The sequence below is a fragment of the Chiloscyllium plagiosum genome, unplaced genomic scaffold (genome assembly GCF_037043375.1).
Source record: "Chiloscyllium plagiosum isolate Xiang-an unplaced genomic scaffold, Cpla_swu_hap1 HiC_scaffold_36, whole genome shotgun sequence".
Classification (NCBI taxonomy): Eukaryota; Metazoa; Chordata; class Chondrichthyes; order Orectolobiformes; family Hemiscylliidae; genus Chiloscyllium; species Chiloscyllium plagiosum.
In genome coordinates, this window is record NW_028270174.1 from 20,860,129 (window position 1) to 20,874,303 (window position 14,175).

At 39.0% G+C, this 14,175-nt stretch overlaps 1 protein-coding gene across 1 annotated transcript in view; it reads right to left on the reverse strand.

Moving 5' to 3' along the window:
• Positions 1–14,175, reverse strand: part of LOC122539414 (janus kinase and microtubule-interacting protein 1-like) — a 419,997-nt gene that overhangs the window by 69,886 nt on the left and 335,936 nt on the right. Inside the window, 4 exon segments of the mRNA XM_087980036.1 lie at positions 515–580; positions 4,156–4,209; positions 9,362–9,460; positions 11,022–11,120. Of these exon segments, the coding sequence (XP_087836162.1) occupies positions 515–580; positions 4,156–4,209; positions 9,362–9,460; positions 11,022–11,120 (318 nt within the window).

The window sequence follows — 14,175 nt, forward strand, 5'->3', positions numbered from 1 at the left end:
AATACCCATACAGCACATAAATCTGTAAGTTTAAACACAGAAAGAGCTGCTAGAATAATAAATCCAAGCAACAAATTCAGGCACAGATTGAAATGGTCACACATCTCCGGCAAGGGGTGAGGTTGAGAAAGTGGGACCTTCACAGTAACCTTAGCCAATGCAAGAATTCAACCAAAAAACAGCTGTCCAGCCAACTGAGCTGACCAAACCCTAGTCTCTATGCACGTGTACAATGGACAAATAAAACAGCATGGGACCTCAACAGTGTCATTCTGATAAGATAATTGGAAAGACAAATAGTCATGCTAAATGTATTATTCACTCTTAGGGGTACATTTTACAAGAATAACTCCCACCAAAATGGTTCTGTTGTGGCACTGGCGATGAGTACAAAGTATGAGCAATCTATTTTGTGTATGCTTTATTCCAGTAAGCAAATTAACAGAAGTGGTCGACATTCAGGTGTATGAATGCACTTCCTGCTTCATAGAATGATCATGATTTGGAAGTGTACCTTCTCACATAGCGACAGCACAGTACGAGCTTGAATTACTGCAACCTGCTCTTCATTTCTTAGGTTCTGCAATACAAAGATGCACAAAGTATTGAAACTGAGCTTAATGGTACAGCACAGTTATTTATGCTGTGTTGGGAGGTATAAGTGAGATGAACAAATTAGTCAGATGCTTTACACAGTTTTACCCCAGTATAAAATGAGTTATCCATGCACTGAGTTAATATATTACACATGCACACATATTAAATTGTGAGTTTTTAAGTCCACTTCAGAGGAAAGGAAGGCTTGAATTTATGTAGCACCTTTCACACTCTCAGGACGTCTCAAAAGTAATTTTATTTGAAGCTTAGTCACTGTTGCTATGCAGGAAACATTTCCACACAGCAAGATCCCAGAAGCAGCACTGAGATAATGGCTAATTTTTAGTGATGTTAGTCGAGGGATATCTGTGGGCTGGGATGCAAAGGAGAACTGCACTACTCATTCCAATGGTGCTGGGATTCTTTACATCCACCTGAAAAAAATGGTGTTTAGTGTCCCATCCAAATAAAAAAATCAAGGAGATCTGGCGGTCATTCACTGGGGTATAAATAATGCTAAGTGTTCAGAATTTCTGGGTAAAACTGCAATTTCACTACAATGCATTTTGCCAAATTTAACCAGTTACAGGTCAGGTATTTATTATGCTGAACGAAAAACAAATGTATTTGTTTATTCAAATTAAAATTTGCATTATTAATAAAAAAAAAGGTACAGTCTGCTACCAACTGCATCTTGACACTGTCAGTAATAAAGTCTTAGCTGAAAATTCCATTTATTTCACAGTGTCTCTGAGGCAGAAAATGATAGCAATGATAGGGGGAGAAAAAGATTGCTGCACTTCGACGCACTTTCAAACATTTCACAAACATAATACCCTTAAATAAAACAACCTATGTGGAGTGTGTAGTTGAGAGCATCAGAGAAAAAAAATTGCTGAAATATTTGTTTCTCTTTCTCACAAATATGTAAGATCTGTCGCACAGCAGAAGAAACAATCAAATATCCACAATGCAATCACTTGAAAGTTTAGCTTGCACCATTAATACTGGTTATACCACAGCGAATTATACAAGAATGCAATAGATTTCAATTCAATTGCTCCAATTCCCTCCTTTTATTAATAGTCTTAATGGCACTTGTCTTCCCTGAGATACAAAAACAAATCTGGGTGTAAACTAAATATTTTTGTTTCTCATTCCAATTAATTTATCATTTTACTTGCTCAAAGCAGTCAATTCAGCTACTACAAAAACAGATCCTTAAATATTGTCATGCCTGCCACTGAGCAAAATGGCATCCAAAACAGTTGTGCACACATACTCAGCCAACACTACAGCACTACCGCACGGACAACTGCTCTTGACATCTTTCTGGCTAGTTTTAGGGGTTTAGATTGATCAAAGGCTGTATAATTCAATTCACCTCATCAATGATTATTCATTCTGGGTCCCAATGAGTGCTGGCATCTCAATCTCAAAAATATTGCATTTGAACTTTGCCTCCATAGGCAAGGTGTGGTTAAAAGTCGGTGTAAGGAGCTTTGACACAACCCAGGCAGCTCAATTGGTAAATAATGGGATGCCTAATCCCAGGGTTGCCATTTGAAGTCCCACCTTGAGTATATTATTTATTAAATATTTTAGTCAACATAACTTTGTGGCTCAGTTGCTAGCACTGCTGCCTCACAACGGCAGAAGCCTGGGTTCAATTCCCGCCTCGGGTGACTGTATGGAGTTTGTACATTCTCTCCTATTTTCTGCGTGGGGTTCCTCCGGATGCTCTGGTTTCATCCCACAATCCAAAGTGTGCAAGTCAGGTGAATTGGCCAAGGTAAATTGCCCATAGTGTTCAGTGCATTAGTCAGGGGTGGGGAATGAGTCTGGGTGGATTGCTCTTCGGAGGGTCAGAGTGGACCTGTTGGGCCAGATGGCCTGTTTCTATCCTGTAGGGAAGCTCATCTAAAAAACTTTATTATTGCAAAAAATGGTGCCCTTAAACATTTGAATCAATTTCACACATCGAAAGTTAAAAAACTTGCACACTCCGCATTGGTTGTTTTACTAACATTTTCTGATTATATATCATCCTAATTTATTGCCTGCAGAGGGAATTTTTGTGAGATGACTGGTGAAATAAATACAAAACTTGCAAAGAGTTTAGAACTCCAAAAATCTAAAAATGGGTAACTTGAGCTTTCTTGTTAGTCTCTGTCAACTTTTTTTAGTTTTAATGCAAGCAGCTGACACTCTGACATGGAGCATGTCCAGAAAGTCCTCCCCCTAGTGTTGTGACATGCAAACACAGCCTTACTGAAAGCATACATACAATGGCTATTTTAAATCAAATTGTTATGAAGTTGAAGGTGTGTACTGCACCTTTAAGAGAGAATGAATGCAGGCACCTGTCATGCGACTGACTAGCAGACTGTACTGGAAAATTGAAAATATGCAACATTTGGTTGTGAAACAAATACCTGACTTTTGGTTGCTATGTTTTCACAACAGTTCAAATTTAACCAATCAGTTTAAATTATGCCACAGGGTACTAAAACCCAATCGAATTTGAATTTTACTGTTTGACAACATCGAACCAATGAGACGATACGATGTTTAGGGTATAAAAGAAGCAGACATTTTGATAACCAGAGACTGCCATCTAGAGACAGAGACTGCTACTCAAAACACTCTCTATAAAATGTACCTTTTCATATGAAACATCTTTGCAGCAAAAGGCCCAAGATGTCCCAGGGAGATCTATAACCAGAGGAAGACAGACACCGGAGACTACAGCCGCTGCTGGGTTTTGAAAATTAAGTTGATGTAATTTTAAAAGGGGCATTTACTGGAACAGTATATTGTTTAGAGTTGGTGGTAGATAACAAATCTTTAAGAGAAAGCAGGCTTAGAGTTGTAAATAGTTGTTGTTTAATGCTCACTTTTAGAGTTTAAGAATAAATTGATATTCTTCCTTTAAATAGTGAAAGTTGGGAATTCTCTGTCACTCGTACTTTAACAGATTACGAGGTGAGGTGAGCTTCTCGAGTTGTTTGGTTTAATCAGCAGAGGGGTTTGCCGCCGTGTCATCAGAGTTTGGGGGCTCGGGTACAAAATACAAATACTTGCGCTTTGATAACTCAAATCCAGCCAAAAAGGCTTTAATTTTGATGGTGGTCTGTGAAATGCAAAGGCTGCCTCAAACTGGCTCCCAGTCAGTGGTGATTTATAACTCAAAACTGCCCAGAAGTGAGGTAATGCTTCTTACGGATACTTTGAGGGTAACTGGTGTGAAATACAGGTTGAGATGGAACAGGAAATGAAAGTTCAATGTTGGGATGAGGTAGAGGGAGTTTTGTTCAGAACCCGCGATGTGATACATCATCTGCGAATACATGATACTGACACAGGATGTCACTAAGATTAGAACATTTTATTTTCCAATTGGCAGCATCGCCCACACTTAATGACAACCGAATAACAATTGGATGTTATCACAACAAAATGAGGAGTCATTACAGAATGGGATGAAAGGTGCCCGCAACATGAATCTGCTGAATTTAGATTACATCGATGAGCCATGCTGACCTGAAGTAACCTTACCCCATTATCTCCCAGGATATCAAGTTTCTTCATTAGGTCAGGAATAACCACATCCTGAAAGAAAGGGTTAATGTCATTCACAAAGAATTAAATCAATCTAACAGTCAAATGAAATGATTACTGAAATGAAAAATAAATAAAAGCATCACCATTTATTGGTGATGCTGAGTTTTCTTCATTATGCTTCTTGGAGATATACTTTATTCCAAAAGTTTTACAGCTGCAGGTTTTACTGAAAACTTTTAATGGGAGGGCTACCAAACCATGGGTCATGACCCTCATTGGGGTCACAGGTTCCGACACAGCAATGTGACTGGTGCTGGGACATGAACTTTAACCTCTAAATGGATTATCAACTGGCCAGCGTCTTGATTTGTCATTCTTTCAGTGTCCTGATTAGCTGTTCAGCACGCTGATTTATCTAACAGGGATGTGCTTGTAACAAACTCAGAGGTAAAAGCATAGAATCACAGAATTCTTACAGTGTGGAAACAGGCCCTTCGGCCCAACAAGTCGACACCAACCCTCTGAAAAGTATTCCATCCAAAACCATTCCCCATTATTCTTGCATTTATCCCTGACTGAAGCATGTAACATACACATCCTTGAACACCGTGGGCAATTTAGCATAGCCAATTCACCTAACCTGCACATTTTTGGATTGTGGGAGGAAACCGGAGCACCCGTAGGAAACCCACTCAGACGCAGAGAGAATAAGCAAGCTCCACACAGGTGCCTGAGACTGGAATCAAACCCAGGTCCATGCTGTGAGGCAGTAGTGTTAACCACATAACTACCATGCTGCCACAATACATTGCGGTAAATGGAAGGACAATCCTTGGATGTTCCCTTACATATTTGCTCATGCTTTGTAGCTCTAAGGCCCCAGTAGAATATCAGAACTACTGTGAGCAAAACTGAAGGCCCCACTCAACAACTCTTCCCACAATCACCCCCACTCCAATGTGCCCACTTGACAACTTTCCTCTCCTTCACTCAACAACTCTCACCCTATTTCACTCACCCAACTTGCACATAGGAGTTGTCTCAACCCTCAAGCACTGAAATGAGGTCACAGTGGGAAAACATTTGAAAATGATTGTTTTACGCACTCGAAGAAACAATATTTGTCGCCACATGTACAAGCAAAACATTACAGATGCTGGAGAACTGAAATGCAATCAGAAAATGCTGACTACACTTAGCAGGTTAGGCAGCAGTTATCAGCTCATGCCATTTCCAGCCATGCATTAAGTTGGAGTCCAGGGAGAACTCTGGTTGAAGTCATCCCAAATCTTCAAAAGTCTCATGCCAGTTCTCAGCTACTGTAAAGTCTAAGGAGGCATTTCGGAGACAAGGGCAGGCTTCCTAGGGTAGTCCAGAAGCTTCTGGAGCAGGCTACAAGTCAATTTGGTCAAGATGATCTCTGCCAATGAGCCTGCTCTCCAGAACAACAAGGCATAATCATCAAGAAATCCCCACATTTATACAACACCTTTAGTACAACGAAACAACCCAACACCTTTCACAAGAGCAATGAACAAAGCCTAACGCTAACCCTAACCTTTCGCAAGAGCATCATTCAACCAAGTCTGGCTCTGAATCATTCTTCAGTTGACAGGTTTTTAATTATCATGAGGTGAGACCTCAGTCTCATTCCAAGAGTACACTCAGCCCCATAAAGGGCTGGCCGTCAGCAGGTTGACAGCGCCGCCAGGTGCCCATTGCCAGTACAGCAGGAGGCCCAGGAGTAAGTATGAATGTGGATGGCCTGAGACTCAGATAATTCTGGAAACGTACTGAAGCATGCAGACTGACAGGATCCAGGGAGAAAGGTGAAGGGCAGGATGGGGAAAGGGTAGTCAGGGAGAGGAGGGGGATGGAAAATTGAGGGTCAAATTTGTCGATCTGCGAGTTGGCACAGGGCACTCCCAATATCTGATAATGGATAAATAGAAAGAATGTGAACTTCTATAGCATTTTTCATAGTTTCATGATCAACTAAAGTTCTGAGCAGCGATTGGAATACTATTCAGAATCACAGAATTGTTACAGCAGAGAAAGAGGCTGTTTAATACCAAATCTGCACCAGTAATCCACAGAGCACCTGCCCTGTCACACTGCACATGTTCCTTTTCAAATAAGCATCCAATTTTCCCTAGAATGTTTTGATTCTGCCATACCCTCAGGCCGTGCATTCCAGAACCTAACTATTCACTGCATAAAAAGGATTTTCCTCATCTCACTTTTGCTTTTTCTATAAATTACTATAAAGTTGTGCACTCTTATTCTCTCCCGAGTGGAGACATTTTCACCCTATTCACTCCATCACGTCATCTTTCTACAAGGCAAACAAACCTGACATCTCCAATTTATGTTCATGACTGAAAATCCTCACCCCTTGCAACATTCTCATAAATCTTTTCTGTTCTCTCTCTAATGCCTTCATACACTTCCTATACCCAGCACCAAGAATTGGACATAATACTCCAACTGAGGCTGAACTAGTGTCTTATAAAAGTTCAGCATCACCTCCTTGTTCTTGCGCCTCTGTTAACAGAACGTAGGACATGCTGAACTTGGTTGTTTTCTCTCTCAAACTATCAGGCTACCTTTAATGACTTGTCTATTCATCCAGGTCCCTCTGCTCCTGCACCCCCTTTACAATAATAGCTCTTATTTTGTGTTAACTCTCCATCATCTTTCTACCAGATGTATCACCTCACACAATTCCGCATTGACTTTCATGTACCGCCTATCAGGTCACTCCAATGTGTCTATGTTCTTTTGCAATTCTGCACCGTAGTTTTTCACAGTTTAACGAACTTTACAGTTTTGTATCATCCACAAACTTTATGACTGTGTACTCCAAGGTCCAGAATATCGATAGAGGCAAAACAAGGCCTGCAACACTGAGCCATGAGGATTATCAATACAAGCCCTTCCTTTAGCTTGAGAAACATCCTGTAAACATTACTCCCTATTTTCCAGCACTCAGCTAATTTTGTGTGTAGGGAAGTTATATCCACTGAAGTGTAATCATGGTTGTAACCATTGAATCATTGAAACTGCTTCCTTGCCTATTTCTTTCATCCTGTAAATCCCAAATTGAGGACCTGTCCAACTCTTTTTCAGAATTATTTATAGAATCAGCTTCCACCATTTTTTGACACAGAGAGTCCCAGATCCTAACAACCTTTTGAGTGAAAACATACTCTTCAACTTACCTTCATTTCTTGTGTGAAGGATTTTCCATCTATGGTCTCTGATAATTAACTACTTGCCAGTGGGAAAAGCTTTCTTTATTTACTTTTTCAAAACCTCTCATTATCTTTCAACAGTCCTAACCTTTCCAACTTCTCTCCAAAACTAGAATCCCTCGTTGTTGGTAACATGGTGGTAAATTGTCTCTGTACTCTTTCTAAGATAGTTTTATCCTTCCTGAAGTGTGATGCAGAGAATTATTCACAATAGTCCAGCTGATTAGGGATTTAAGAAGTTCTAGCATAATGTTTGTACTTTTATATTCTATAAATGCAAATAAACAAATGCTTTTTATTCACCTAAGCAACTTGTTGTGACGTGGTTAAAAATTTGTCTACATTAACAGCAAGCTTGTGTTGCTCATCTACACTTTCAAAATCATGCATTTATAGTACACTGTCTTTCCACATTAGCCTTCCTAAAGTATATCGCTTCACACTTCCCTTCACTGAACGCTACTTGCTCAGTACACCATTCTGACTATGTCAGCCTGAAGTCTACGACTATCCTCACTGCCATGGATCATCTACAAACTTTACAAGGCTGCTCCCTACCCCAAGAGAGACTAGATAGTTTCTCAAGACTAAAAACAGCAATTGATCCAAAAGTGACAATCAGGAAACACCAGTGCAAGCTAGTCTATATATAAAAAAAACAAATCCACCACCATCCTTTGTTTCTTATGAAGGAACCAATTTTGAATCCATAACACCACCTCCCTCTTAATTCCTTGATCTTTCATCTTCTTAATAAGTCTCCGTTGAGGTGAGTAAAGGGTTAACCAGTAGTTTGATTGTAAATCTTGAGCATGTGCTTAAGGTACTCCATGATGATATCAGGTTACATGACAGAAGTCACTAGCAATGCTCCAGGTATATAGTTCTTCAGCAATAAATGCTGATGGTTCGCTCTTGCCTGTGTCCAGTCCTGATTTGTCTCAAATTCCTGGAGCTTCTATCAATTCTCCTACACTGCCACTGTTGAATGTCTTTGAACGGTTTGCTCTGGACAATAATACTTGCACTTCGTTGATCAGTCTTCTCTGTTACCCTATCAAAGAATTCAGCCAATTTAGGCATTCAGGATTTGCATTAAACAAATCTAGATTGGTTTTCCTTAATTAATCCATGCCTTTCAAAATGAAACATATTTTAATCCTTGATAATTGTTTTCAATAACTGTCACCAATATATGTCGGGTTTGTAGCTTCCTGGTTTATTCATCTCCCCTTTCTTAAATAGTGGTATTATATTAACAATTTCCTAGTTCTCCAATACTGTTTCTTTATTCAATGAGAAAGTAAAAGTTTGTGACCAATGCCTTGTCTATTTCTGCCCTGGCTTCTTTCAGTGATCTAGGATGTATTCCAACTAGAACAGGTGACTTATCATCTTTCAACAATGCTTATCCTTTCAGTTCATAATAATTGCTATCTTATCCATAATTTGTTCATCTCTTTTACTGTGATCTTCGTATCATTGTTAATTTAATGAAGACTGATGTAAAGTAGTCCAGTAGTTATTTTGTGGTCGAAAAGTGTGGCACTGGAAAAGCACAGCAGGTCAGGTAGCATCCGAGGAGCGGGAGAATTGACATTTCAGGTGTAAGCCCTTCATCAGGAATGACGATGAAGGTCCCTGGGTGACGCAGCAGTGCTAACCACAGAGTCACCCACGCTGCCCAAAGGTTTATTCACGCTTGCCAGACACATCTTATAGCTTATTTGTATTCAATACAGTCTCCTCCACATCTTTGTGCAGAATCACTGAGATAAGCTGCATTTCTCCAGAAAACCTTAAAAGCTTGCGCAACCCAAGACTTAAGCTTGTCATGTTGCAACTGACACACGATTCAAATGTAGAACATATCCAAAAATGTGAGATACACTCTATAATGCTCTGGTGCCACAGACAAGGCAGATTCTGATGAAGAAAAATCTTACCTTAATACCCTCTTGTTGACAATAGAGCTGAAGGGCACTTCCACTCTCAGAAAAGGCTGATATATGCAAGTTATAGGCTGGTGATCGTCGTTCCCGCTCCTGCAGGCAGGAAACAAGTCTCATCAGATCCAAGTCACAATTATGAAGAAATAAATATCCTCTATAAGATACTAAGATCATAGCATGACATTCAAGCTTTGAAATGTATTAACTGCTGTGAACTCAATTTCATATCAAACACTTCCCCAATTCATCTTTTGTTTCGGTACTCTCAGGTCTTAATATTTACAGTTTGAGAGTAAAATCTGAATAAACTTCAAACAGCTTTCTTAATTTTTATTAAAGCACAATTAAGGTTACTTTAAGCAATGAAACATTTTAGAAGGAAAAGGATCTCACCATAAATAATCAGTGTCAAAACTTAACTTGATTTTTGGTCATATTTGATGATTTTACACGACATCACAGCAATTAACAATCTTCAGCTCAGGATTATTTGGTGAAACCATTTTCGCAGACGTAACAGTGACTGGAAAGTTTACAGTTTCGGTTGTCTACCAGAAAACCTAATGCTAGCTACTATTTGAACTATGTTTTCCATACTTACTTTACAACTTGCTTATGGAAGAATGCTGCTGCTGAAATGAACCGGATGGAAAAGCAGGGATATTGGAAATAAATGGATTTCAATGGAGTCATGCTCAAACGTGAGGAGTCTCCCAAAAACGATAGGAAAATAATAGATCGTGTGAGCTTAATCAACAACTAAAAAAGAACAAAGCTTTTGGGTTAGTGCTCCTGCATAGTTTTGAAATACAAGGTTTGCACCACATTTACTTGCCAATGCAACAGTGTTAGGCCAAACTAAAATTGAATATTCTAACAAAACATATATGGTATCACAGTGTGATGTACATGCCACAAAGCAACATTTAATGTAATCGCTCCCTGAAAATCTAGCATAGTTCTAAAGAAATATACACTTTTGTGATAGAATTGAAGAAAAGTTTGTTGCATTTTGGTGGATTAGCTGTACTCATGCTTACTGTCATATTTCTTTCTCCATAAAAGAAATTTGTTACATTTCTCAATTATGTTTTCTAGCTCCTCAGTATCTCCTGCACTGAATTGCGTGTGAAATGCAGTTCAATTACATGCAGAACACCATGATGTGAAGCTCCTGGCTTTCCACCAGATTATTCAAAGTAAAACAAAAGCAAATCATAATGGGAGTGTATTAAAAACCCTAATGCATATGAAGTACGGTAACAGAAGCAAACTTGGACTCACTGTGGTGATTGATGAACAATGCAGGATTATGAAACACAAATGATGAATGCAATTAGGAGCAAAAACAAAATCTTTTTATTATGTGCAAAAAATATTTCACTATAAATATTTGTATAAATTATAATCTCTGTACAATTCAATCATTCTCTAACAATTCTTCGTAATATATTTCAAATATTTTTTGACATCAAAAATTCAGGCTGTGAGACATCTCACTTCTTCTGAAGTGAAATTGTAGCACATTAATAAAAGGCAGTTCTCGCAAGTGCTGGAACACATGTAACTACATTCAATATTACTGCACACATGTTCTCCTTTTTGATTCATAAATGTCTGCTCCATTTGACACTTTACAAACACAATGTCTTACTTCGAGCTCTAAGATTCTGAACTCTAGCAGCTCATTCTGGTCCTTTGCATCTTGCATCTCATTCTGTAGTCTCAACTCTTCCTGTTCCAATTTATGAATCTGTAAAATAATTCAGAAGTGTATGTACAGATCTTGGAATTATCAGAATTTTTTAAACAGCCACGGCTTCAAAATGTCTTCATTTTAAAGCAACAAATAACCAAATTTCAGCAAACCCTTTGGGTGTCTGGTGCAAAATTATATCAACAGTGACCAATGGAAGAGTTTGAGGCCTGGATTTTGCACATCTTAGAACTGCGGGAGGAAACCCACACAGATGCGGAGAGAATGTGCAATCACCACGCAACCTGAAGGTGGAATCAAACCGTGTCCTTGGTGCAGCAGTACTAACCACTGAGCCACCATGTTGTCCTCTGGTATACATGAATCACATTTCTCTCAGTAAATTCAAGAAAATAGCATCCAAAAAGCTTTTATAGCTTGTAAGTTAGTGTCCATGTGCTCAAAAATGCTGAATTTTTATTGTACTGCAAATGGATTCAATAAGCAGAAATTTCCAGTCGTGATTAATTCACACTTGGGATATGGCCTGTTTTGTGGGTTGGGTAGGTACGAAATTCTAGTGCAGTGTTTTTCCCACTAGTACACTGGTAAACTTCGTTTGTAATTATGTTTGGAATTCTGCAATCTTCTGCATTGAGTCAGGTAAATTACATTGTCTGAAACAAAAGGCATACCTGACTGTAAAATCCAGGCTCTGGATTAGTGGTGCTGGAAGAGCACAGCAGTTCAGGCAGCATCCAAGGAGCTTTGAAATCGACGTTTCGGGCAAAAGCCCTTCATCAGGAATAAATTCGAAGCTCCTTGGATGCTGCCTGAACTGCTGTGCTCTTCCAGCACCACTAATCCAGAGCCTGGATTTTACAGTCAGGTATTGCTTTTGTTTCAGACAATGTAATTTACCTGACTCAATGCAGAAGATTGCAGAATTCCAAACATAATTACAAATGAAGTTTACCAGTGTACTAGTGGGAAAAACACTGCACTAGAATTTCGTACCTACCCAACCCACAAAACAGGCCATATCCCAAGTGTGAATTAATCACGACTGGAAATTTCTGCTTATTGAATCCATTTGCAGTACAATAAAAATTCAGCATTTTTGAGCACATGGACACTAACTTACAAGCTATAAAAGCTTTTCGGATGTTATTTTCTTGAATTTACTGAGAGAAATGTGATTCATGTATACCAGAGGACAACATAGTGGCTCAGTGGTTAGTACTGCTGCACCAAGGACACGGTTTGATTCCACCTTCAGGTTGCGTGGTGATTGCACATTCTCTCCGCGTCTGTGTGAGTTTCCTCCCGCAGTTCAAAGATGTGCAGGTTAGGTGGATTGGCCATGGGAAATGCAGGATTATAGGGTGAGTCTGGATGGAATGCTCTTTGGAGGGTCATTATGGCCTGCTTCCACACTGTAGGGATTCAATGATTCAAAATAAGTAGCACTTGCTTTTTCTCAACCATTTTTTGTTATTTAGAATTGGCTTACTCTCAGGTGATGGACACTAATTAAATGGTTACTTTTACGATAAAGCCATTTACAGCTATGTTAATAAACTGCATGAAGGTACCACCCCTAAAATATCAAGGACATTACTTTAAACAAAACAAGTACATTCAAAAATATTGTTTAATTGTGCTTCTTTGTGCCAAATATTTGTAATTTGCTTTTCTAACCTTTAGGACTCTTACAGAAGTTGCTGGTAAACCACTGCAAAATAATGTTCTATAACATCAAAATATATTTTTTATTTTAAACATAGCCTTTGATACTCAGACGGTCAATTTCCAAGCCATTTGTTTTTCAGAATGTACAAGTGTCAGCACAAGCATACGACAGCCAATCTAAATGGATAAAGTCGACCTTCCTTTGAATTACTCATTGGGAACAGAGTTTGAGTGAAAACTTGAAGAAGGAAACATTTCTTTCAAACTTTGGGGCATGTTCAAATGTTCAATTGCACCCATTGTCTACTGGTCAAGATTATGAAAGGATTTGATAGGGTGGATAGAAAGATACTATTTTCTCTGGTCAACTTGTTTAGAATAAGGAGTAGCAAATACACTCTTAGACTGATTAGGGTGATGCCACGAGGAAGTCTGCAAACAATGTATAGCAGAATTCTGAAGCTTGTTCTGCCAAAAAGTTTGATCAAATGAAAATTTATCTGAAAACAACTGAGACTGATATACCTTTGCTAAGTATGACCATCAATTAATAGCCAAGGTGGGTAAATGGCTTTAAGATTACCTCAGTTGTGATCTAAGCAAATGAGAAATGTGGCTCAAAGAGCTGAATGGCCCACTCTTCATCCCATCTCTGAGAAGCCTTTTCAATTAGCTCAGATTTTCAATGGGAGTTTTTCTAATCTTTTGGACTCTTGCTGAAGCTGCTGGTAAACCACTGCACAAATAATTGCATCCTGTAATATTGGAATATATTATTTTATTCGAAACATCGGCTTGGATTCTCAGATGGTCGATTTTCTTGCCATTTTGCTTCCAGAATATACAAGTCTCAGGACAAGCATATGACAGCCACTCTAAATGGGTAAAGTGAATCTCCCTTTGAATTACTCATTACCAACAGAATGTAAACCAAGGACAGTAAAATAGCATTCTCGTCATCCAGCACAAGAGCAGGAGTGAATGAACTGAGTATGTTGAAAGATTAGCTGTCATTAATACTGAAAGAGAAGGGCTTCTAGTCTTGGCTGTCAGAAGCCTCAAATGATTCTGTCAAAACAAGTCGAACACTACAAGGCAAGACAAACTGATCAAAACATTCAAGTAACCAGAAAAAGCATAAGCCAAGCTCAATGCTTCTAAATACAACTGTAATGGCAAAAGAGAACTGCCATATCTCTAGAAGAGATTTTGGGGGCGATCGTCATTTGGGACAAAAAATATAGACTTGTCACAATGTGCCTCCTGCTTTGTTGTAGCCATGTGACCTCTACCACAAGGTACTCTATGCAAGCCTCCATCTTACAGGGGTTCAGAAGGACGCAAGCCTGTTGTTGCATGAGCTCATCACAAGCTTCCTAGGAATCATGAATACGCAAAGCAAGGTAACTCCGAAATGACA